The following is a 26,366-nucleotide window of genomic DNA, read 5'->3' as shown; positions in this document are numbered from 1 at the left end:
TTGAACAGTGTAAAAATATATTGGAAGATATGGTGTGTGCATTGCATTTCTACGACAGCCGTTCACCAGCATTCACGTTAATTTTGTATAATTTGTGTATGGCATTCTTAAAGTAGAAGTTATTGTTACGAACAGAACAAGTTTAATTGGTTTTGTGGACAATGCCATCTGTAAGTGTTCATAAGAAATATCTACAGACAAAGGTCAAAGCCTCGGAACACGTTGGAAGGATTTTACTTTTAATTAAAAACAGGGCCGGATTAAGCTAGGGGCTTGGGGGGCTATAGCCCCGGGCCCCAGGTCCAAGAGGGTCCCATCATTTGGAAATCATTCTGTATTTTTTGATGTGTTGATACCACAAATCTAACGTATTGATATTATTTTGTGAATTTTTCCGGGTTTTCGAATTCCTTAAGGGGGCCCCGTCATTATTTTAGCCCCGGGCCTTATAAATCTTAATCCGGCCCTGATTAAAAACCACGGTGAAAATCCAGAAAAAGTGACATACAAAATTATAAAGGAAGCTGCTGTTGTTACACAGAAAGTCGGACTGGAGGAGGACATCAATGCCGGGTATTACGGGGAAACAACGTCATAGAAGCAATCATCTAGCAGAAAGTCCTTCAAAATACTGGAAGAGGTCTTTAGTAATACCAAACTTGGAGTCAATTATCACATGCCTTGAAGTACGTTTTGCCGAAGAAGATACGCATTATGTAAGTTACACCGACGCAGATGCAAAAGATGACAAACTTGTGAATCTATTGCCAGTTTTTATGATTTACCTAACATAAAGAATGAAATCGAACTTTGGTAGAAATTGCGGCACGATAGGCTTATTCTAACAAATCTAACAGTTGTTGATGTCCTAAAAGAAACAAATTACTTCTTTCTAGAAATGGAAAAATTTTGATCGCTTTACCATGCACGACCTGTTCAGTAAAGCGATCCTTTAGCAGCCTCAGAAGACTAAAAACATGGCTAAGAAGCACCATGTCTGAAGATCTCCGTAATTGTCTGGCCATGATGAGTGTACACAGAGCTATAATAAATAAAATCCTAAATAATTTTAATGATGAAGTGGTTGAGAGTTTTGTAAAAAATCTTCGCAGCTTATGTTTTAATCAAATATTTTTGTTAAAATAAATAATTATTACTGTGTTTAAAACTTTTGATTTAGTTATTGTGCTGTAGAAAGCTTGTGAATACATTGATATTGATATTAGAACCGTTCTTATTACAATAGTCATCGAGGCAGACTTCCAAAGTGTAACGCATCATGCTCTCGACTGTACCAGGCGTTCATATTTTTTATCCTCCATAATATGTATTGTCCCATTGTCCCTCCCGTCTTAGTCATAAGCTGGCGATACCCTTGTCTGAATGTGTAGTTTATATCGATTATTTAGGAAAAAGAAAACATTAACTGGCCAAAATATTACAAGTTTTGATACAAAACACAAAAAAAAACAAAAAACAAAAACTAAAAAAAAAAAGAGAGACAATGCGCCTGTCCATTCTTGTGCTATTGTTGCAGAAAAATTATCTGACTTGCGATACATACTGTATCAAGTGTATGGAGTTGGAATGAGATTATGTTAAAAAAAAGCATACTTTCAATAATATATTAAAAAGGGGCTTCTTCTGATAAAAATTATCATAATATTTTTCTCATAAAATGGCTATATTCTCCTGTAGATTTTTGAATTGAGCAACCAAAAGTCATTTCAAACAATATGCGGAAAAGCATAATGTGCAGTTTTCACTTGTATAAGGAACTTCATGGTCAAAATTAACTATACGAAAAGCAACCTAACCTAACGTAACCTTCCAAAATTACTTGATAATAATAATAGGAAGTATCAGAATAAATTCTTTCTACGAGCTAGTCTAAAAAGGGACAGGAATTTTTTTTCCATTATCATGTCCTTTTTTTATATAGTCTGCATTTAAGTTTTAGTTCAGCAATGCCGTAACCTTTTTAACCCCTCCAAATAATAGTTTGCGTGATGTAAGAAGGGGAGTTGTCCGGATGGAAAGCACCATCTACCTTCACCTTATCAAGCATACATAATATTATTTTGTTATTATTTTACTTTTTTACAATTTTAACTGAATTGGGGGGTCCAGTTTTTAATCGACGGAAAAAATTCTTCTCATCTTACATTAACCCTATACACAAACCCTTTCCATAAATTTATAGCTACAGAGTTCTATTTAACTAGAGATGTATGTTCATTTGAGAATTTAAAAAAAAAACATTCTATTCTGAATTTCATCTTATATCCCGTAATCATAATATACTTCTATTATTACCTATACTCCACAAAACAAGCACATTTCGAAATAAAAATAAAAGAACTATTTGCAGCACATGGCGTACCACAGTTTTAGACTGACCTATTTTGAAAAATAAAAAAAAACTCAACACATTTGGTTTAATTAACACAAAAAGCCGGTTGGTTATAATGCAGTCCACTAAACACAGGACTTGCTTTCATACCAGTAGTTAACAAGAGTTAATAGAACTTTGGAACGTTACTCGCCCATTTAGTAAACAATTTGTGTTGTTATACAATCTAGAAAAGTCGTGTAAATTTGAGTGAATTTCCTGTTTTCAAGTTAAATCTGACAAATTCATAAAAACAGTTAACTACAACTATACATAATATGAAATTTTAGTTATCGGATACTTTTTCATGGAAATTCTAAACCACTTAGTCAACCATATCAAAATAAAGGAAATGAGTTAATGGAACATAAAATATATATAATTATACCTAATTGAAAGTGCTCTTTCTTCATTATAATTTGCTCACGCAATCGAATAATCAATCATCAAAACATTCTACAAAACCATATCTTGAAATTGACTCCAATACATCTTATATATTCTCTTTTATATCTCTTGATCTCTTTTGATTTTCTAGGTATGTCAATGTTAAGCTTTAGAACAATCATTTTTATTACTCAAACCGGCGCAAGAACTAGAACTCGAATCGCAAGTAGAGAACATAAATTAGTGAAATTTAAAATATAACTGGAGTAGATAGGTAGGAAGTTAAAAGAAATGTTAAATGGATTTTGCATCTGATCTGTTTTTGTCGGCACAGATTGAGTGTACACAGTTTGTGTTTTACCGGGCATTTTTAATCTTGAATTGACTTTGGATAAATAAATGTGAATAGAAATTTAAAAAGAAGCAAATTGTTAGAATAATTGTTCTTTCTGAAGACGTCCACAGTCAGAGGTACGTTTCCAATGGAAATTAATCAGTTAATCAAGGTAACGGGAGACCGGAGGACCTGATAGAAGCCCAGTGCAAACCTCGCCAACTTACCTGCAGATAATAGATTTCTGAGACCGCAAGCTTAACGGATAAGACATGTAACGGCAAGACAGCTTCCAGCTAATGCTAGAAATGTAGGAGTAGCTTTAGAGACCGTACAAATTATTTCGAGAAATAGGGTGAGATCCAGAGTAGCTGATACTGCTTCTAAACTGACCAGGGAACATCGTGCACGAGAGCATGCGAACTGGAATGAGCAAGATTGAGATAATGTACTTTGTACAGACGAGTCCAGATTTTGTGTATGTATTTTAGACCGGAGGAAACCTATCATAGAAGATTGAAGTAGATTGAATTCTTCTTGCAACATAAAACCTTCTACAAATTTCGGAGTAAAGTCTTTCATGTTGTTAGATGGAATAACTTTAAGGGCTCACCCATTGGTATTGTTCGATAGATAATGATTACTTGCTCATAGGTATATTACAGAGAATCGAGAGCCATATATTGTTCCTTATTTCCCTTCTATAGGCAATTATTTCGTGTTAATGATAATTATAATGCACGACCCCATGTCACTAGAATAGGACAGCAGTACCTTCACGAGGTAAATAATTTAGTTTCATGCTGGCCTGCATGCACCCCTGACTTAAACCCTATGTGCGAAACGATATTCACAGAAGGGTGAGATCCACAGATTTCATACCACTCAATTGCAGGAGATGTTAAAGGTTGAGTGTGAAAATTTGGATTAAAATTACTTGGAGGATATCAGAAGTATGCAACGGCGTTGTCGTGATGTGATTAGAACTTGACGAGGCAACACAAATTACTAAACTTAGTATTTAGTTTTAAAAGAGTATTGCTTTTATGTCCCTTCTGTCTATTATTAATGTAATTTTTTTCTTATGTGTACGATTTTTATTCGTGGGGTGAATTAATAAACACGCTCTCAATTTATTTACACTAGACACTACACTAACTTATAATAATTCACTTATCACTATCACTTAACTAACTTAAATGATTTATTCAAATTCTTCGCTTACTTTCTATTTCTGTCTGTTCACTGCGACTATTTAATTATAAACTAAACTGCGCTTAACGAATCCGCTTATATATCCGAAAAAAGTTCTTAAAGCAGAGCATACACGGTCAATAAAACTGACAGTAGGTATTGATAAAAGTACTGAAGGTGCCCTTCTTCAGTATTTTCTGTGATTACACGATCATTATTACTGAAAGTATTACTGATGTTCGTTTAATTCACACGGTCATTATTACTGTCAATATTATTCGTCAGTTCCCGCTTTCCATCCTTTAGTAGATAACTTAACATGGATAGAGCCTGTTTGGCAATAGTTATAGCTTCTGCTGTTGTAAAAAAAAGAAAAAAAAGAAGAATATGGGTTAAGGATTGGCTGTTGGAAAGAGACAGGTACACCCATTTAAACCTATTGAATGAAATAGTAGTTAAAAATCCTGCAGATTTCAAAAATTATTTTCGAATGAGTGAAACAACGTTTTTAACTTTATTGGACATGGTTTCACCTCATATTAAAAAGCAAGACACTAATATGAGACAAAGTATCAGTCCAAAAGAGCGACTCGCTGTTACTTTGCGATACCTGGCGACAGGAAGAAATTTTGCTGACCTCAAGTTCTCAGCATTGATTTCCCCAGCAGCAATTAGTTCAATGATAATTGAAACATGTGAAACTCTCATCTATGTGCTTCGAGATTATATCAAGGTAAGTTGAACAAAAAAATTCAATTAGTAAAATATTTTATTAGTATGTATAGGCATTTATACACTTTACAAAATTTTATTTTATTCAGAAAATGTATGATAGTAGTCCTTCAAGTTATTTTTTGATGAAATGCCGTTATCATCGATTGGATCATAATTGTTATTATTGTTTAAAATCATAATTTTTTGGGGGGAAGTGGTGGTGGTAGAAGGGACATGGACTGGACTAGGAAGGGTTCCGTTCAGTATTTGGGAAGGATTTGATGAATGGAGGCAGGAAGATTGCGGCTCGTTGATTTTAACGGAGTTGTGATGCAGATTCCCCATTGTAGCCTCAAATAAAATGTCGTTTATGGCCTTTTCGGCAAGTATTTTTTGGGACGCATCCAAATTTTGCAATTTTGTAGCCCAAACTTTCGCTAAGTTAAGATTGTAATCTCCTTCTTTTTCCTTGGTCAGGTACTCACACGCTAAATTCAGCAAATCTGATTGTTTATTACATTTTTTTTGTTTTTTGGATTTTCTGTTGTAATTTATTGAAGTCGAAGGCTGAGTGATAACATCGTCCTCTGGAATTATGTTTGTAGTTTCTTGAGCCTAAAAAATAAAACAAGAGTTAAAAAATTCCTCGATGTTCATATTTCATGCTTTAAAAATGATTGACATTCTTTGTAACTAATTACAGCAAATTTTTATTACTACTAATAATAACAATCTTATTATTATTTAAAAAATATTTTTTTTTTTACAGCTTCCCTTAACAGAAGAGGAATGGTTATTAACTGCAGCAGAATTCAGCAAGAACTGCCACTTTCCTACTTGTCTCGGAGCTCTTGATGGAAAGCATATCGCCATAAAAAAACCGGCTAATACCTCCTCTCTGTATTATAATTATAAAGGACACTTTAGCATTGTTTTAATGGCATTGGTCAATGCAAATAAGGAATTTATAATGGTGGATGTAGGAGCTAATGGTAGGATCTCCGACGGTGGGGTCCTCTTTTATACAAAATTTTGGGATTTGTTTCTAAAAAAGCAATTGCATATTCCACCTCCCACAAAGTTACCAGGTTCAGAGGATTATTTTCCTTACGTTTTTGTGGCAGATGAGGCCTTTGCTTTGCACTGCAACCTTATGAAACCATACCCTCAAAAAAAATGTACAAAGGAGCAAGATACTTTCAATAAACGACTGTCCACAGCTCGATGTGTAGTCGAAAATGCCTTTGGCATTCTCGCATCAAGATTTGGTGTGTTTCAAAAGCCAATAAATCTTGGTCCTGACAAAGCAACAAAAATTACACTAGCATGCTGCTATCTGCATAATTACTTAAAAAAGGAATCTCTAAACTTTAGTGCACAAAACGAAATTGAAAGCATAGATGTAGGGGCTAGTCTTCGTGAAGAACATAGTAGGAATGCAAGCGACGCAAAATCCACAAGGGATAAATATTGTACATATTTTAATCTTACATAATAATTTGTCATAATACTTTTGCAAATGTTAATTTTTTATTTCAAAAAATTTAATACTGAAATTTATGGTAAAAACCAAACAATCAAAATCATACCTGTTCCTCTTCCTCGTTTTCCACATCAATCGACGAGTGGGTTTCGAATGGCTGCTCGATTTTATCAAGAAATTGAAGAGCATAAAATACCCATGACGACGGAGTGTAAATGTCTTCGGTACCACATCCAGACCTTTAATAACATAATAAATTCATTTCATATTTTCTTTTTTATATAATTATTATAAAAACAACTATACCTAATGCCTAAATAAAATTTTACTAAGAAAATCAAAATGTTGGTATATATTCTCACCTTTTCGAAGATTCAATTTTCTTAAGTTCTTTTCGAAAATTTGATCTTAATGTATTTATTTTTTTCCTGACATCGGAAATTTCCGCGTTAGGTTTTATTTTTTTGTACAAAGGCAATAATTTATTTAAGGCTTCCATCCTTTTATTTTTTTTCATGTAATTTGGATCTGTGGAGCTCCACAATTCGGGCATGGATTCAAAAGTATGAATAAATAATTTAAGATCTTCGTCCATATTATCCTCCATCTGCAAATTATTTAACAAAATGTAAATGAAGTTATGATTAATATTTTCGTTATTAACCCTCCGAGTACCATGGGGTCCTTTTGGGACCCAACACTTTTACGAGAATTTAACTTTCTCTGCTGTATGACCTTTGTAAACTCCGTTTTAAAATATTGTTTCTTCAGAAAATACAAGAAAAAACAAGTTGCACCTTTTATTTATTTTTGGGCATAAGTTAAAAGATGAGTAAACTTGAAGGTAAAATTCATTATTAGCATTCAAAAACATGTGAAAGTACCAAGTTTCAACTTCCTATTCAATAACCCAAGATTTAAAATGGAAAAAAATATTTGGGGTCCAAAAAGGACCCCTGTGGTACTTGACTTTCATGAGGACCGTGGTACCCAGAGGGTTAAATTCACAGTATTTTAAAAATAATCTTGTACTTACTTTGGATGCACGAGTTTTTGCACAATTTAATAACTGAGGAAGATAAATTTATCGTAATTAAACTTAATTTAACTTAATTTAAATAACGTAATTTAACTTAAATTCGTAAGAAAATAAGCAGGCTTCACGTTTTCAGAGAAAATAAACGGCAACTCTACAAAAAGCAAACCAACGTCGAACTCCAAGATTTCATCAATTAGATGGCACGTGTTTTCACACCCTAAACCCGCCTCATTACTGAAGAATGAAGCAAACCCGGCCACACGGTCATTATTACTGTCAGTATCCCCACTACTCGGCGACCAGAACTGAGGAATGAATGGATTGAAGCATCAATCTTCAGTACCCTCTTCAGTACTTCAATACCTCGGATTACACGATCAGTATTACTGACAATATTTTTCGATACTGTCAGTATTATTGACCGTGTATGCTCTGCTTAAGAATTCTAGAAAAATAGAGAAACTAAACAAATGACTAAATAGACCTTCCCAGAAATTATCCAAAAGAAACAATGTGAATAAACCGCTTGTTAAAAAACGTATTTAAAAAACAAACCTCAAACGGGTTCCGCGGGTTCGCGCACACCTTCGCCGAATTTTAGAATTACATGTAGGCAAGACCGGCTCTAGGGCAGAGACACGTTGGTAACATTCTTTTAAATACAGAAAACAGTTGAGACTATCTAAAAACATTCATATAAATAAGTTATTTGTAATGATCAGAAATTATAGTGATGCGATACTTTTTTAACATGTGTATAATTTAGCGTTGTGGAGTTAAAGGCCGCTGTCATGGTTATTTTTCCAGACATCATAAAATGTCGTTTGCACCAATATCTTCTAATACTAATAATTCATCTATTTAAGAATTCTCTTTACAACATTTAATTGCAGAAAAGCAAGGAGGAATTCTCAGTGGGTGGTCACCTTTTACATTCTATGATATTTTTTGCTCATAAATTTGGAATGGTTGAAAAATATTACAATACACTTCAACAAAAAATCACGCAAATACACATTACTATTCATTGTTTGTTGAAAACTCAATTTCCTGAAAAGATCTTTGGATATGTACAATACAGTTAGGAATCCATTAGTATAGATATTTTTTTATGTCATATTTTGAACCTTATTGAATTGAATCAACCACATAAAGAAAAAGAAAAGTGCTATTAAGATGAAGAAAATAATAAATAGATAGAAAATACTACGAAATCATAATTTACAATAGAAAACGTTAGTAAAGTTAACGGAGACCCTCTATCACTACGGAACCCTTTGAATTGGATAATCGTTATTTTTTCATTGAGTATTTGATGGAGTTGGGAAAAAAATACGCTAGAATATAGAGAACCGTACAACATATCGAATAGATTATAGCCATCCAAATTTGATTTATTCTCAAAATTCATAACATTCTAAACAGACTGATGGTGAATCTTGGATGTGATTTATCAGACGCAAACATCCAATTTATTTTCAAAGTGTTATATTTATCGAATGAATTCTATGGTACAGACACGAGGTTTATTCGAAAAGTTGGTAGAGTTTTCAACAAAAACTGGTATGAGTGTATTGAAATTTGTTCCTATTCAGACATACATGACATATACACTAACAATTATAAATGTAAATACAAGAATTAGATTAAGAATCGCAGTTAATTCCTCCATATTTAATTTGATAATGAATAAAATCAAAAAACTTGCCTAGTGACGTCCAAATAACCGTTAAAATGTAAGTTGGAAATCGTCTCAAAAATTATCATTCAAAATACCTGAAAGCGGATATAACCAATCATGGAAACCTTTTTACCTAAGAAACAGAACAAACAATGAAAGAGGCTGGAATGTGGAGATCTCTGAAAAATATAGTTTGAAAGAACAAATACCTAATACCGAAAATAAAATCAAAATATATAAAACGACTGTAAGCCCTATCATTACATACAAGACCAGATACGAGTATGACACTGAGGACGATGAGAACAGGGGAAGTGAGAAAACTACGAAGTATACAAGGCAAAACCCTAGACGAAAAAAAACGGAATAAAGAAAATAAATGGGATATAAGAAGGTGGGTGAGACAGAGACGAAAATTCTGGAACAAACATATAAAAATAATCGAAGACAGTAGACTGTTAAGAACGCAAAAAGAACAAAGAAAGAAGACCACATCTAACTGATGGCGAGAATGTTGGACTTTAAGGAAGACTTACTGTCAATGAACCGGCAAAAGAAGAAAGAAAAACATGTTTCAAAGAAGTAGAAAACCTCATTTCATGAAGAAATTCAATAATTTCTACAAGATACATCTGATAAAAGGTATGTTTTAAAAAAATCCTATGGAAGACGGCATTTTTTGGTTTCAATTTCAGATTGGCTAGCCGTCCGGAGAAAACACAGTGTAAGACATGTAAGATAATGACCTCAATTGCAACAATTTTGTGCTGAGGAGAAATATGCAATTTTCTTAACCTGTTGGACAAGTTAGTATTATCCTATAGCTCATGGTTGAAAATGGTCCCTTTTTATTATTCTGGAAGTTCAAGGCGATTATTTAAATAAATTTCTTTCTTGAAAATTTTTTCGCTGATTTAGTTCGATGAACATTTTTCATGTTCTTACTACAAGATATAAATATTTGTAAAATGCACTGTTGAACTGAATATTTGTTTCTTGTATTAATTATGAATAAAATTATGAGCAGCTATTTTTTATAGAGTATTTATATACCAATTAGAAGATATTCCGCACAGAGTTCCCATAAAACGTTTACTTACAGAACAATTAGTATCAAACAAACTACTTTCCTCATAATATAAAATATTAACTTCTCACAATGTTATATCAGCGAGTTGTTAAAACAAAATTTCCTCTTAATTTATTTTCGGATTATCTACTTGGTTCGAAGGACTGTTCAATAATAATAAAAATCATAGCAAGTGAAACGTAACGCGCAAAGCTAAGTATCGTTTCTCCGCCACATTTATCCAGTCGAGCGGAAAATTCGAAATAGCTTAATTTCCATGAAGAGGAAATTAAGAAACGCCTTAACAGGGAACTTGCTAGCTAGATTTAATTACTAGGTAGTCGTTCCATCTTCTCACTCCCTTAAACCACGTCAATAGTAATTTCGATGATAATTCTGCATTTGACTGAACAGGAAGAATCATTTGATTGATACATAATAAATTATCACTGAAATCAGGACAGAAGCTCACTGATTGTTCACCAATTAACACAATTACAAAAACAGTTCGTATTGCTAGTATATGAGAATATGGAGAAATCGGCTTCCCAGGTAAAGGCAAGCAAATTCAGAGAAACGAATATTCAGTATATATAAAGAGAATATGTCTAAAATTAATTTTTTCTACTCGACAGCAATTTTTAAATTCATCACATAACTCTTTCTAATGGGCTTTTTATTTGACTGGTAATCGTGAGTCTGTTTTTATGATGCTTTTTGATGCAAAAAATTACAAACAATTGACGTGATGTATATGAGACCAGGACAGAATTCGATATGATATAAGTAAGACCTCTAGAAGGAAGCATGAAAAGGAATCAGTTAAGACGATTGGGAAATAACCGACAAGCAAGAATTATATAGCAAATAATAAAGTGGGAAGATCAAGAAAACCTGCATGATGCGGTAACAAAAATCATGATAGAATTAAGAATTAGGAAAGAGACAAGACCGGAAACAAGAAATTTGTTTATGGTTATAATGATTACTTGTACTAATATCTTATTGGTCCTAATTGCTTGGGTAATCGCTTTCCAGTCTTCTTTATCATTCATGTCTAGCCCATGAGGGCACTCAAGAATTGGAGAATCCTCCTGACGTGCTTGGCTTGAAAACAAGGCATTGGGTGTAGTTAATAGTGTGTCCAGAAATTGTGACAATATAGTGCGATGAATCACTTCAACTATTTTTTCTCTTTATTTGTTATCAGTGTTAAATTAGAATCGATAATTGGATGTGAACAACTTAAAAATTGGAATTGGAGATAGAATATATATATATATATATATATATATATATATATATATATATATATATATATATATATATATATATATATTCAATTTAATTCAATTCTAAAGTGCCACATATACCTCATTTATTTTCATCTCTATTTTTAAACGTTGATACGGCATATTCTTACTGTTGAATAACCTATTAGTTGATTATATTCACATTCACAATTGAAGAAATTGACTGCCTACAAGGAATGTACCCACCAATTCGATGTTCTGACTGTTCAAAAACGTTTTTGATTGAACGGATGTGGGACAGCTCACATTGTCGTAGTGAATAAGTCAGCTTTTTCGAACACTTCTGGCAAAAAAAAATGCTGGTATAGCGTTTGGAATTGACAGTGCTACATTGTTGTAATGGAACGGTGACAGGATGTCCGGTTACAACTTTCTTTGTATTTGGCTGGCCTTGAAAGACCCATACGGTCATTTGTTGTTTAGTTCGGATTCATATGCATAGATCCACGATTTTCCACTTGTCACGATCATCCAATATGGAATGGAACTAGTGCCCAAGCTCAAAGTCACGGTTTTCACATAACGATCTTACAGTATCAATTTACGCACAGCATCGAAGTTTTCTAGCACAACAGCTAATTTCCATTCATCTTGTACCGAACAGAGACCACGCTTAAATTCGAAAAAATAACGATACACTGTGGTTCGTGATGGTTCTTCATCACCAAAAGTCTAAGCGAATTGATCGGCACACTGCCGGTTGTTTAATCCACGTCGGAATGTACGCGATGTAATTCCATATTTTGATCAAGATGAATGTTTCAAGTATCAGTATGACAAGACATTCTGAGAACGTTCATTATCAAAAATATCCAACTTTATGATGGCATTATCAAATTTACGGAAGACTAACTTCCAAAACCTCATTAAAAAATCTTGGCGCGATATATGTAGCAAGAGTACTACAGCATTACATAACATCCAGCCATCTACTTCTCTCCTTTCCCCAAACTTTTTGAATAGGAGAGAAGCTTTGACAATAAGAAGACTCAGCTTCAACCACACAAATCTTACTCTCGTCACCGACTGTAGAGAATACTCTCCCTCATAAGAGCAGTTCGATCTGAAAACCAACTGTCCGACGGAGAAAATCAAAATTTGGACGGAAAAACATACCTTCAGTTACTAGAAATCACTAGCTCCCACAGATATGTTAGATATAATTAAACTTAATTGGTGTATCAAGTATTTTTTCACAAAAAGGCAGTATATGCACATTACAATACGAGGATATATTGAAAAATTGTTAGCCTACTATAGAACCAAACAAAATTTCCATTGAATGATATGCAAGTTAATTTCGTCAAGAAAACGGACACATTCACCTTGCAATGAAGTTGCAATGCAATATCTGAAATAATAATTCCATAAGTACTTAATTAGGAAGAGAGGATTTATTGAATGGTCTGCAAGATTCCCCAAACTAACACCTCTTCATTCCATTTGTGGGGATATTTAAAAAAGACCATTTATCATACTGAAGGACGAATACTAAATGATTGTAGTCTAGTCACCTCGAAAAATTTGATATAATTTCGAGCAACTCTACAATTGTTTTGAACACAATGAACAGCATTTAAAAATTCAATCTTAATTATTGATTATCATTATATATAAATACTGCAATTAAATACCTTTCCAATTACGTTCCACACCTGATATGTTGCCTATCTAAAAATTAGAGGTAAGAGAAGTGGGTAAAAAGGTATTGTTAGATAGATAAAACGTGAATCGTTTCTTTTTAAATCTCATACATACTGCCAAATATCGGAAAGACCCATTCTATATGTTGGTATCACAGTAATCTTAAGAAGATGAACATGTTTGTCGTTTTGTGAATTCATATATTCATTCTTTCCTTGCACGTATGAAAACTTATCCTAACGTTTCAGGTGTAATGACAGAGAACGCTCAGATAAGATTGTGTTGTAAACTCTGTATTCCTACCGAAATAACTTACGTATTATTTGATCCTAATTAATCATATTCCTTCTGATAATTTAGTGCATTTTGATAGTATTACTTTTCTCATCATAGATGGATTCAATGAAGAAACATTGTCAGTTTTGTTTGGACGTTCTTGGAACTATGAATTTACGTTTGTTACTGTTACTGTTCTGGGTGACGTGTTGACATAGTCGACAAGATGAGGCTTATTTCGTCATTTAATTCATACTAGTCCAACACTTAAATATCTATAAAGATAACAGAATTAAATAATAAGTAAGGTAATAGCCGCGTGAAATAAAACCTGTACCGCTGTAAGCGATATAAGCCACTACATCTTAACGAAGACAGATTTTTAAGAATCTAAAATCGTAACAATATGCTTATTGTAAATGAAAATAATATTGATAATTTGATACATTTATTTCATTTTTATCGATTATCGAAACATGTTTTATATTTGATATATTTAATAAATGATCTTGAAAAGAATTATTTTCAAAAAATATTGTCTATTGTCTCAGAAAATATCGATCCTATGCGTAAACTGATATTGCAATACCATCATGTAACACACCGTGAGATTGAGGCCTACTTGGGCATTAGTTCCACTCGCATATATTTAAAATTCCATGATTATTTGTCTGTCAAACGATACCGCATAATTTGACAATTGCTCAAAAAAAGCTCGTCTCGATTGGTGCAAAGATATACTCATAAAATTCAATGGCGGTGCTTCAAAAGACGTCTATAGCATCTTGACAGGCGAAGGATCATGAATTTATGCATATGAAACCAAAACTAAACAAATATCGAATGTATGGGTCTTTCAAGACGTGTCAAATCCAACAAAATTTGTTAGCGTACCAGAATTTATTTGCGAGAAGTGCTCAAAAAATTGGGAAAACCAATCACTGAAAACGACAATGCGTTCACACATCAGTTCACAAATAGAACATCGAATTGATAGATTAATCGCCATACCCAGTGATTTCTTATTATTTCCGCAGAACAAAGTGTTTTTACTCCCGAAGGAGCGGTTGATGTCTTCGTATCACATGTTTATGCAATAAATGCTTCAACAGTGTATTGATCTTGATTCAGAATATCTAAATACAAATATTTGTTTTCATTTGTCTATCTCAAAACTTAAGTAGCGGCTTTCTTATACTGATCAATATTTCGAATCGAGATATAAATAATCATAATTTTCATGGTATATTTACTAGGTATTCTCCTGCAATCTCTATATCGTAACTTATCGTAACATATTATAGTAATTCTTGTAAGCGTATCAAAAGTTATTATACGGTTCAATAATAGTTCAATAATTAGCGTTCATTTTTTTACTCAAAATCTCTAGCATCAAATAGGTAGAAAAAAAAAGTATTGAGAATTTTTGGCACTTTATAGTGTACTGCACGATCTACTCATTTCTGTGTTGTACACCTCTTTAAAAATTTCAAACATCACTTCAAATAAAAATTATATTATCGTTTTGTAACAAATTTTATAGGAGGAAGTAAGTTGATATGTACTTATCGTTTCTCTCGTCTACTCAGAAAATTTATATACGTGTGACGTTTACTGCGTGTAACGACGAACCCTCTACAAAATTCCTTGTCGTATTTTCTTATCCTTGTAATGAAAAGTCCAAGGCAGACTCGCAAATAATCATTTGAATTAAGTTGTCTCGTAAAAGGCCTCATTTTTTAGGAGAAGCGTATCATTTATGTTTAATCTGTTACTGTAGAAATTACAGCTAAACTGTTCTTATTTGTCAGTTTGAAATATTGGCGTTTTATTATAAAAGTCGAAATTAAGAACGTTATTTATTAGCAGCTAACTTATTTGTTGTGAAAATGTTTGTACAGTTGATCAGTTGATTCATTGAAAAGTTAAATTACAATTTGATAAAAGAGAAGTTTTTAAAATAAATATACGCGAAGGACAGAATAGTTCGTAGGTCTCGAAAATTTTAAAAATTTTGTCACACAAGTACGAGTAGACTCGCAAAGATAAGCCAAGCAAAGCTTAATGGCATCAACTACTTTTTATTCAAACCTTTTCTTCGAGCTTCTTCATATTTTTCAACCTTGATACCTTGGGTTTGGATAATAATAGATTAATAAAACTCACGACGTATGATTTGAATAGTAACCATCAAATATACATTTTGTATAAAATAAACAAAATACGACTTTAACAAATTCAAATACAAAAAATCCAATAGTAAACATCCCCTACTAAAATGAAATTTAGTCTACGAACGATGTCCTGTTTGGTGGTTCCAAGTCTCACGATCAGGAAGACCACGTCAACGACAGGATACTGCGACGAGGACGTTTAAATGTGTTCGTTGCTTTCCACGCCAGATGTCATAAATACAAATGCCGAGCTCAGTTCACTGGAGCAAAAATGTCTGTTTGTCTCTGAATTTGACCATTGTGGAAGATTACGAGTAGCTTATATCTACTAATCTAAATTTATATCCCGGACAAAACATAATGGAGAGTTTTATCTCTGTACGATTTGCACTTTAAAAATGCTATATTTCAAAATATCTGTCTTCGCTTAGTCTTTATTTTTGTATTTTGGATAAACTCTTTCGAATATATGAACATAAGTTCAAATTTTATTTCCTCTTTATTCTGTACATCGTTTTTCATAAACGATAAAGGTTTCATGATGAATGTTAGGTTAGACATCGATATTTCTTTTTATCATGTTGTTTTTGATACAAAATATGAATATCTCTTTGTTACTATCTCATTAACGATAATATAAACACTGTCTCTTACATTCTTACTTTATTTACAGACTATAAAATATACTCAACTTAAAATAATTCACTTTTAATTTCTGCAATTACTTCTACTAATTCAATCTGTGCACTGCGACTATTTATTTAAAATTAACTACGCTACATTATATACCTCTTATATACTTATCCCAAAGGAATTCTTTAGATTTAGAAGAAAAAGAAACAAAACAAATTAATGAATAGACCTGGATATTATTCAAAATAGACAATGTAAATAAACCGCTTGGTATAAAAAAAATTGCATTGTATCTGGACAGGGCCAGTCTATGGACCCATTTCACGAACTTCGTTCGTAACAATATGCTTGGTATTAGTCACTATATTTTGTTTTTATATGAAAAAGTATCCAGAATAAAAAGAAACAGTTCTGTAGTTGTTCTAGTAATAAATCAATGAAGGAGTTTATTCAGGTTGAATAATTATACTTGGTTTATTTTAATTAAATATACAATATTTAATAGATAATCTTTGGTTCGGCATTCCTTCCGCGTCGATTTTTTTGTGACATAACTGTGTTCTGAAAATTTGTATAAATATCTAGGAATTTCAATAATAATTGATGATTAGTTTGACCCAGAGAGAGCAAATTCTATCTATTTTCTCATAGACTCTAGATGTGTGAACTATCAATAATATCTTGTATTTTCTACTCACATACATTCGTTAGTGTTTGATTAACATTTTACCTTTTTGTTGTAAAGTTTATATTGAAAATTGTTTGGGTTTTTCGATGCAATGTGCCCTAAAATGAACTATTGTGCTAACCATTGTGAAAGCATGTTAAATATTTCACAGCTCATCTAAGCAATTCCTCTCTTCGAAATAAACAGTTCTGGTCCAGTGAAAACAATTTCAACGTCCACTCTCTCCATATTATCAACTTTCTTGTTTCCCTGAATACCCTTGTATGTTTCAGATTAATAGCACCTAGTTCCCTTTACTCAGTAAATTTGGGGTTACTAGTCATCCCATGATCATCTTCAACTTGAGTATTTTTGATGACTATGCTATTTGATGCATAGTGCTTACCCATAGTTTATAGCTGTTTACCTATAGTTTCAGTCTAAATTGTGCAAACTTTCGAATGCATACAACTTTCGCTCGGAAAAAGCTACAGTGGCTGATAGTTTCGGATAAAAGAATTTGGAGCGACAAGAAATATACCAAAATTGGATAAATTCCGAATAAACATTGAACATTACATTCGTTAGAAAAGCTCACAGTAAGATTTGAGAGTAGTACGAGGAATAACAAAAATATTTTCATGTTTAATGGTATTGAAGAGTTGATGTTATTCTCAATTGACTTGATTGAATTGACGTTTTAATTTATAACGATACCAATTCTATTGACGATGAAAGAAGTCTTCGATTTTTATAATTTGAGTAAATATTTTTTAACAATCATAACATTTCATCTGTTAAATATTTTCACATAAAATAATTGTTCAGTGGCATTTCGATATTTCTTTTGTGTGTTCACATTAGAATTTCCCAAGTTTTAAAAGCTTTAGTGAAAGAACCATTCAAGTTAAACAAAGAAATAGATTTTCAGTGCTGCTTAGTACATTCTCTTGAGACAAAACTTTAAATTCGCCTCCATTTCAGTTCGCAAAGTTCGAATGCCAAAACTTTCTTTCACTTAATATAAACTTCACATTATGTGGCCAACTTATTAAATTTTAGTTATCAATTTTCTAAATACTGTCCTCAATTCGTCTAATTACCCTATTAGTTTCAATAATTTGTTTTTTATGAAGAATTTCAGTTTCTCTAAGCGGAATATACGAATATGACCAAATTCGTAAAAAACGTTTTATTTCTTCTTAGCCATCCAAGAGCAAATGAAGGAAGATATACGACGTATAGATGACGAATTGATAAAATTGTGCGGTTGAGGTTAGGTAAGATGTTAAGAATATTGTTGGCATCCTGAACGAAATTGAAGTGTATTCAACATATCGATAAAAACGTGTTCAAAAATTTTGAAGCATTGAGGCAACCTCAAAGGGATCATTTCCTTTTCGCGTTGAGCGTGGTTCAGAATCTGAGAAAAATAAACACATAATATCATAGAAACAAAGATTGATGTTATTTTTATTTTGCTTTTTGATCTTATATCATTTACAGTTTAGCTTCGAGTCTTCGTAATCAAAACAAAGACAAATGATAATTCATGTTACATTTGCTGTTAAAAATATATAACTTGCCAAAAATATTCAATAATAATGTTTATTACTTTTCATAATATATTTCAAAATTATGCGAAACGCTTTAAATCTGTTGAAATCCAAAAATATTATAACAACTCTATGGTACTTAAACCAAATTTGTTTTATAGACGAATTCTGTTAAGCTCCTATAACGTTTATTGCACCTCCATCGAAGCGTCAGTTAATTATATTTCCATCAAAATAGACTGTGAGAAACTATTGAGATTTGAAGTGGGGTTTCCTCCTCGAAAGGCAATATCGGGACTGATTTGTTTAATGCAAACGATCAAATTTGAAAATTAGATAAATTCCAAGATGGTTAAGTGGTAATCAATGTTTTGGGGCAAACTTTGCAGTGGAATTCTGTTCATGAACAATATGTATCATGAGGACTGAATGGAAATGTAGAAATTGGGAGTTAATTCTAGAATTAATCGCACGCAAAAATGGATTTCATCGTATTTCATTGATGATCACGCATTGTAGTTTTGGTTATTAATATCAGTAGCTTATCGGCCATTTTTCCATACATTTATCACGCAAATTATTTGAATTGGTTCATATTGTCTACCTACCAACATCATTGTTAGTAGTGTAAAATTTAAACCGATAATTTGTGAAACCAAAAAAAAAATAATAGTAGGATGAAAGAAATTGGAAAAGGATGTGAATATGATAAAAATGAAAGGAAATAAGTTTTTGTTTTTTTTTCTTCATCTTTCGCAAAAACATTTTTTTTTTCATGAAATTTGTTGAAAAATTACTTTTTGATGTTCCAAATATACTGTAATTTATTTTATTTGTAATATTTGTTAGCTTTATTTTCAATTGATATCTAAAAAGCTCCCTAATTTTCAATCGAAAATCCCCCCATCAAAATATCAGCTTCTTTTAATAGTCGCATTCGAAAATTTTTTGTCAATCAATATATATACATTTTTAGATATTTATATTGAAATTTTACACTATAAAAATTGTACATATTGATTAAAATGTTCGGATGCTAATTTTGCTATGGTTTTCTGAGAAAATTTAACATGCTGAAGGTAATATTTCTTATACCAAGAGAAAGTAGAGATTTGAACGAACAAAAAACATATACTTTTTAAAACAGGCTGATATTTTGACACGAGAATTTTCGATGGAAAATTATGGTGCTTTTTTGATATTTAGTAGAGATAAGATTAAAAAATAAATATTTAAAATCAAATAAGTTATTAGACTTTGGGACGTAAAAAGGTGAGTTATGACAACATTTCGTGATAAAAAAATGATGAAAATAAAAAATTGAAAGATAGAAATAATAAAATCAAAAACTCGGTTATTGAATTTTTAAAATAAATTTTGATGTTATGTGAAAAAAGGTATAGTATAAAAGAGTATAAAAGCGTATAAAAGAGTATAAAAGAGAGTATAGAGTATATAAGAGTATATATGACAGAAGTAAGAGTATATGAGGTGAAAGGGTATAAAAGTTATAGATCTTTTTATCACCTCCATCTTTGCAATATGACTAAACAGTTTTTTACCTATAAAAACTCCCCCCTTCCCAAACAAACATCACCTGTAAATAATTTTTTCTTTGATTTTTATTATATTCTTCTCCTTTGTCAATAGGTTTTCTGTAACTGATTTCTTTTTTCACTTTTTATCATTTTTAAATGCCTACCCTGCTCTATTAACGTAATAGCAAATTAAAATATTATAAACTCTCAATTGTTTCAATGGTACAAGGAATTAATGTCTTGTAAAAAAGTAGGGTGTTTTCGTTCCCAACATTTTCTTGTAAACGTCTATCACCATAACGAACTACTTTGTTTTAAAAATCTCTGCCCCAATTTGAATAATATATTTTTGTGCAAAACTTTTATACTTTTGTTTTCTAACATAGTATCCATCCTAGATTAAGTGGAATTTTCGTAGCAATATACGATGGTAATAGAGTAGGCAGCAGCTTTCGGGTCCCATTATCAAAGAACTGCCGTTACCAATTAAAAAAAGGTTTTCTTAAACTTCATTATTTTCCAATGGCTTCCAACCAAAAAAATCCTCAAATGTTATAGATACAAGTAGATGAAAATATATTGTTTCTAATTTAGGGCTGTATGCTAATTATTCCACTACTTTCTAGAGTTCGGCCTTTGTTTTTGATGTAACATCGAGCTATGCCACAAACAAAACAACGCCGCTAGTGAGAAGTCTTCGTCAGCGATTTTGGATTGCTTGCATAATCTTCAATTCACAGTGTCTCTCAGAATTTAGTTTGCGGAGAAAGCTTTTCCTAACTCAAAAAACCTTGGCCATAATTTTCCGTATTGAAGTTTCTTGTCCAAATTTTTGTGATAATGTTACAGAGTGTTGAAGATGCCACTCACGTTTATTATGTCTGTATTTTTGGCACCCGTCTCTCAGTAGTGAATTATGTTAGCAACAATATTATGATTTGCTGAATTTGAAAATTTCTAATGAAGCTCGTCAATATTGGAGTACCTGTTTTGACTAATTTCCCTATCGTCAAGTCATTCATTACACCCTGCATTTTTTTCATCAAGAACGATTGTCCTTCCTTCATTGAGAAAACCTACACCATTCATATACATCATTATTCCTTACAACTTTACCATAAACTAGCTGTCTTCAAATTTCGTCAGGACGACCTTGTTTGCGTTAATGTGAAACATAATCTCAGTAAAATGAGAGACTGACAAAGAGTGGCCTACCTTAAACTGGTAAACTGGACTTAACAAGTCGTAACCCACGTACTAAAAAATTAAAATTTTTCATTCAAAAATAGGTGAAAAATAATTCGGAATGTTTTTACATTCCAATTATTCCAGTAAACATTTACCCATAGGCTTTAAACCGGAATTAGTTCTCACAAATGATTCGGCTAGAAAATATCACTTCTGATTATTATATCTTGAGTTTCAATCCACTCCTAACTCATTATGGGGGAAAATGTGGTAATAATTGTAAAAAAAAATTAAATCCCTCTTAATAAAATAATATTTGCTATAATATTTTTAATTGGCGTAATATTAATTGATGGTTTCTGCTTGGTACATATGTCAACCCGTTATTCCTTCCTTCCTTTTATTTGATTTTATCGTTGAAACCACTGACACTGAAATACTTTATTTTCAATAAATTTGGGTGGATTCTACGGAAAGTTAAGTGATACATTTATCTAAAAATATGAAAAGCTATGCAAGTTCGTCACACAAAAGCAATTATCAAATTACGTGCAACAATCCCGGCTTATTTTCACACATTTTTTGTAGAATAATTGATAGTTACCCAGAGGTTCATTAATTTTTAGTTTCAACTGAATCTAATATACCTTACTTGGATCTTAAAGAAATTTGGTCTCCCATTTATAGGAATTACGAAGGCGTGGATGACTTCATCCAAGTCTCTCCAAACTTTAATACGTTTTGAAACACATTGATATTATTCCAATTACAAGTTTATTATTCTAGTTATTATTTGGTTGAATTAAGGTCCTTACAATATCTTTATGTAATAATAAATTCGCAAATCAACTAACCATATGATAAACTCATTCCATATTCAATTGGTTCCATGTTATTTTGCATAGTTTTTTTTCAATTGATTTTTCCTAATTCAATTCAGACTCATTAAAATTGTTTCTTCTCATGTTTTCTTGAAATTTGATCTACCTTCCCATGCCAGTATTAACCTATGATAGTTTATTGTATTTCATTAAATGTTCTATTTCCATATGTCTTGTTTTTAGTGCTGTTAAGTGAACAAAATCTATTATTTCTTTGTCTCATGTTAATATATACATTCATTTAATGGTAGATGCTAGATTATTTATCCACCTATAATTTACCCTTAATTTTATGTATTTCAAAACTAAAGTGCATGAGTGCTTATTCTCAGATTTTATACCTTGAATTTATTGTTGCTTCACCATTAATATGCTTCGAAAATTATTGCTCAGTGAATTTAATACCTGAACCATTTTCTTATCCATGAGCGCCCTCAATAATTCGAGATTAAGAACATTGTATAAAATTAATTTCTTTTTCAATTCAGGAATTTTCACCATGGGTAACAAACAGTTTTCTGATTGCATAAACGGATAGAAGTTGTTCATTCTCCTCATATCACATTTTCTTAACTTTCATCAATATGTTTTTATTGTCATTTATTTTTCATATTTTGAATTAAATGCTATATATAGTTTCTGTTAGTGCTATTTTCCAATTTATGAATGGAATTTTAGCACTTTTCGCTTGATAAATCGGTATAAAAAATAAGAAAATATCAACATATATATATATTCAGTATCAGTGGTAATAGTACTTACGTATAGATTAGTCGCTTCTAGAAATAGTAAACCGCTTTAAAAACTGAAGAGGGGTTGTGAAGTAGAAACATTCTCTTTCAGCGTCACGGCAGGAACTAATGGGGTTATCTACTCGATGGACTTGGGAGTTTCAGTTAGCACCCCCAGGTATGTGTGAGACAGACGTTTATGAATTTCTCAGGTCGGCGGTGTCAGAGAATGTTCACCACGTTACTGCGTCATTTTTAGCTTTTACATATTCTGCAGAAGGGGAGCATATCCGGGCATTCTTAGTGACTATAACGAGAGCTAGTTGATTGCTATAGCATAAATGGAGTAAATAAAATTACACTATATTTACAATGTTTGTTGGCAATACAATTATTCATTACAAATAATCATTTTCGAACAGCGTTCGTGTACTAATTTACCAAATGCTTTTATTAATTATGAATTAGAAAATATTCGTTTTTCATGAATATTGAGTTTATCAATTCGAGAAAATATTCATGAATTTTTCATATAAATTTTCGTAAAAAATTAAAATTTCCGATATATTTTCGTATGTCTTCCAACGTTGTTCTAAGTCACTACTGCAACTCTTCATGTTTCTCTGCTCCTCTGGACTGAGATTATCTCAATTATCAATTTCAAGACAGTCTGCCAACATTCAAATCAAATTTTTCTTTTTCTGATGAACTGGTTGCCATGTTCTTATACTTCTTTCTGGCATTTGTCGTATATGTCTACAATATTCTTCTACAGCTTTTAGTTTAGCTCCTTAACTGCTCATGAGTCTACATTTTACTTTTCTGTATGTACTTTCAAGCATCCTTTCAGGAATAAGAAACTTCATTCCTCAGCTAACCCTCGTCATATATTCTTGTGTCGACAAAGATGACATTTAATAACTGTTATTTTTATATTGATTAATTAACTATGGATTTTTAGGTTCTTTCCATATAAGAGAGCCGTTTTTTTTCCGATCGCTCCGTGCAGACTCGCAGAAGAAAGCGGGCATGCGCTCTATGCGACTGCGAAGCTCTTACACTACACACGCCGCTATTGTTGACATTAAGGCGTCAGTTGGCGTTGTGCTACAGCCACAGAAACATGTCCGCCATTATTGATGCTCCTGCCAAATGTGAATTGCGGAGTATGATTCGTTTTCTATAGGCTGAAGGCGATAGTACCGCAGAAATCCATCGGAGATTATGTTTATGAGGAAAACTTCATGAGTGATTGTGTTGTGCTAGATTTTTGTTGAAAGTTAAAAGATGGCAGTAAAGATGTGCATGATGAAGAGGGCCAAGGACGCAAATCTGTCGTTTCAGATAACCTGGTTCAACGAGTTGACAGAATGGTTAAAGAAAAACGTAAAATCACTATTACTGCTTTGTCTATGGAATTTCCAGAAGTTTGAAGGTCTGTTTTATACTTTATTTGTTACTGAAAGGCTAGACATTGGCGACAACTTTCTTTGAAGAGGGTATTGAAAAGCATATCCGTAGATATGGCAAATGTCTCAATCTCTTCGGTGATTATGTCGAAAAGTAGCCGTGTGTGTACCAATCTTTTGGTAATAATATTATTGTTTTATATGAATTTTTCTCTTATTTATAGTTTATCGGAGGTTGAAAAAAAAACAGCCATCGTAGTTAGTTCACTTATGGGATTCAGGCAAATTGTAATGTATATATAGATTCGTTTTTTTCACGATTGATCAATAAAACTACTATGAAAATTGTTCCTTTGATGACAAAGGTCCTAACGCTCATGATTGTTCATTTGTATTATAATAAGACTTTGTATTATTTTATTAGTAATTTAGAAGATGTGGAAAAATGTTCTACAATATTTGTAAATATAGTGAAATTTTTCTCAGTATTTTGTTTAGATGTCAATTTAGAATATTTATTTCGATCATAATATTTATTGTATCAATATATTTTTTTGTATTGTCATTTCCATATTGTTTTTTCTAGCAACCATATTCTTTTGAAAAAGAATTTGAATTGTTTCAGAGATTTCCAAATAACGATTCCAGAATAATGAATAAAAGTGATAAATAACATTCTAATTTTGTTTTCATTGGAGATGATGACTTCCAAACATAAGCAAAAATGCAGCAGTATCGGTTTTTATCAAATTCTTTTAGATGATTCTGAAGATTCCCATTTTTGAGATCCCTCTTTATTAACCTAGGATATTTGTAATAAAAATAAAATAGAATAAAAGATCATATCATCAAGGGAAATATCATTTCATCTAAAGGAATGCTATACTTACGCGACGGATAGTTAGTGACATATTTATTCAAGGTCACAGATGATATATTAATTTTATTTCTTACCCCAAAAGATATATGAAACGTTGATTTCAATATGATTTAATAATAATTTCTTATTGGAGGTTAGTAATATATTGACTTTGAAACATCTCAATTATTTAGAGAATTACTGAATATTTTTCTTGTTATATGTTTTACCTAGATTTCATAATTTATAGCCACATAAAATTCACACAACAATGAGGAAATTTTGGTAATCCTTGACCCAAAAAACAAGCGATACATTTCAAAACAACAATACATTTTTCAACAGTCCTGTTTGCTTAAGTTATGTAATCACTAAGTGAATCGATAACACCATATCTTTCTTCTTTTGGAAAACACCTCAATTCACATATTGTTCATCCTCATGTATATAGTGGAAGTAAAGCTACATGGTATTGGACTCAAATCTCATGGTTGTTATCGTGAAAATTTTCAAAATTTCTATTTAAAAGCATCTGAACATAGAGAAGAAAAGGCCTTATCGAGAAAGAAATTTTCTAGTCAATAAATATTTTTTATAATTGATTTTCATCATTATATCATTTGATTTCAAAGTTACTCATCTCTTGTGAACGGGACAGAATTTGGTTATATTTTACAGAAAAATACAGTTGATCTTGAACTTGTTCGAAACATACACATGTATTCAAAATAATGCGCACATATCTGTTCTAAGAAGACAATTTAAGGTCACCAAAAACATACCAAAACGAATTTCAATATCAAATATCAACAATTTTTTATCGAATATCATGATGTTATACGAGGTCTGGCTATTAAATAATGAAACTGCGCGCCTTGAGGGCGCCCTAGTTGGGTGGAACAAAAAACGAGTAGTGCGTTGAGTATCCAGATATCTTGTCTATGCAGGTCCCAAAACACGTTATCGTATTTGTGCAGTAGCGGTTTGAAACGAATGTGTTTATTTCTCGTGGCGAAAATCATGTGTGACGAAAAACAGGAGCAACGTATCAATCTCAAATTTCTCGTTAAATTGAGAAAAAACTCCGATTTCACACCAGGACAATACACCTGCACATAAGGTGCAACTTTTTTTTGTTTCCGAAGATGGAAGCGGTAGAGCAAAAAACTGTAGAGCTTCTAAAGTCCCAAAGAAGATTTCCAAC

At 32.0% G+C, this 26,366-nt stretch overlaps 3 protein-coding genes across 10 annotated transcripts in view; 2 read left to right on the top strand and 1 right to left on the bottom strand.

Annotated features, from left to right (window-relative positions):
• Positions 1-26,366, top strand: part of LOC130901729 (RNA-binding protein Musashi homolog Rbp6) — a 1,060,444-nt gene that overhangs the window by 459,619 nt on the left and 574,459 nt on the right. For 4 of the 8 annotated variants that reach the window (XM_057813297.1, XM_057813290.1, XM_057813294.1 and 1 more), the window contains exon 4: positions 23,007-23,072. The exons of the other annotated variants lie outside the window; for them this stretch is intronic. In XM_057813297.1, coding sequence (XP_057669280.1) covers positions 23,007-23,072 — 66 coding nt within the window. The remainder of the gene's footprint in view (positions 1-23,006; positions 23,073-26,366) is intronic. 8 annotated transcript variants of the gene reach the window in all.
• LOC130901730 (putative nuclease HARBI1) lies at positions 4,433-6,616 on the top strand. The gene is made up of 2 exons (XM_057813299.1): positions 4,433-5,040; positions 5,791-6,616. The coding sequence occupies exons 1-2, from the start codon at positions 4,627-4,629 to the stop codon at positions 6,514-6,516; spliced, it is 1,140 nt and encodes a 379-aa protein (XP_057669282.1). The 5' UTR covers positions 4,433-4,626; the 3' UTR covers positions 6,517-6,616.
• Positions 5,064-7,675, bottom strand: LOC130901731 (uncharacterized). Its single transcript, XM_057813300.1, has 4 exons — positions 7,541-7,675; positions 6,867-7,111; positions 6,611-6,743; positions 5,064-5,636 (listed from the first exon to the last, which is right to left on the bottom strand). Exons 2-4 carry the CDS (start codon positions 7,109-7,111, stop codon positions 5,121-5,123), a joined length of 894 nt encoding a protein of 297 aa, XP_057669283.1. The 5' UTR covers positions 7,541-7,675; the 3' UTR covers positions 5,064-5,120.

The sequence above is a fragment of the Diorhabda carinulata genome, chromosome X (assembly GCF_026250575.1).
Source record: "Diorhabda carinulata isolate Delta chromosome X, icDioCari1.1, whole genome shotgun sequence".
Lineage (NCBI taxonomy): Eukaryota > Metazoa > Arthropoda > Insecta > Coleoptera > Chrysomelidae > Diorhabda > Diorhabda carinulata.
This window is presented reverse-complemented; position numbering and strand designations above follow the sequence as displayed.

Coding starts and splice junctions, on each gene's coding strand:
- LOC130901731 (XM_057813300.1), bottom strand. CDS start 7,111: ATGGAGGATAATATGGACGAAGATCTTAAATTATTTATTCATACTTTT. Junction 6,744..6,866: donor AAAATTGAATCTTCGAAAAG/GTGAGAATATAT, acceptor ATGTTATTAAAG/GTCTGGATGTGGTACCGAAG. Junction 5,637..6,610: donor AAAACGAGGAAGAGGAACAG/GTATGATTTTGA, acceptor TTTATTTTTTAG/GCTCAAGAAACTACAAACAT.
- LOC130901730 (XM_057813299.1), top strand. CDS start 4,627: ATGGATAGAGCCTGTTTGGCAATAGTTATAGCTTCTGCTGTTGTAAAA. Junction 5,041..5,790: donor TGCTTCGAGATTATATCAAG/GTAAGTTGAACA, acceptor TTTTTTTTACAG/CTTCCCTTAACAGAAGAGGA.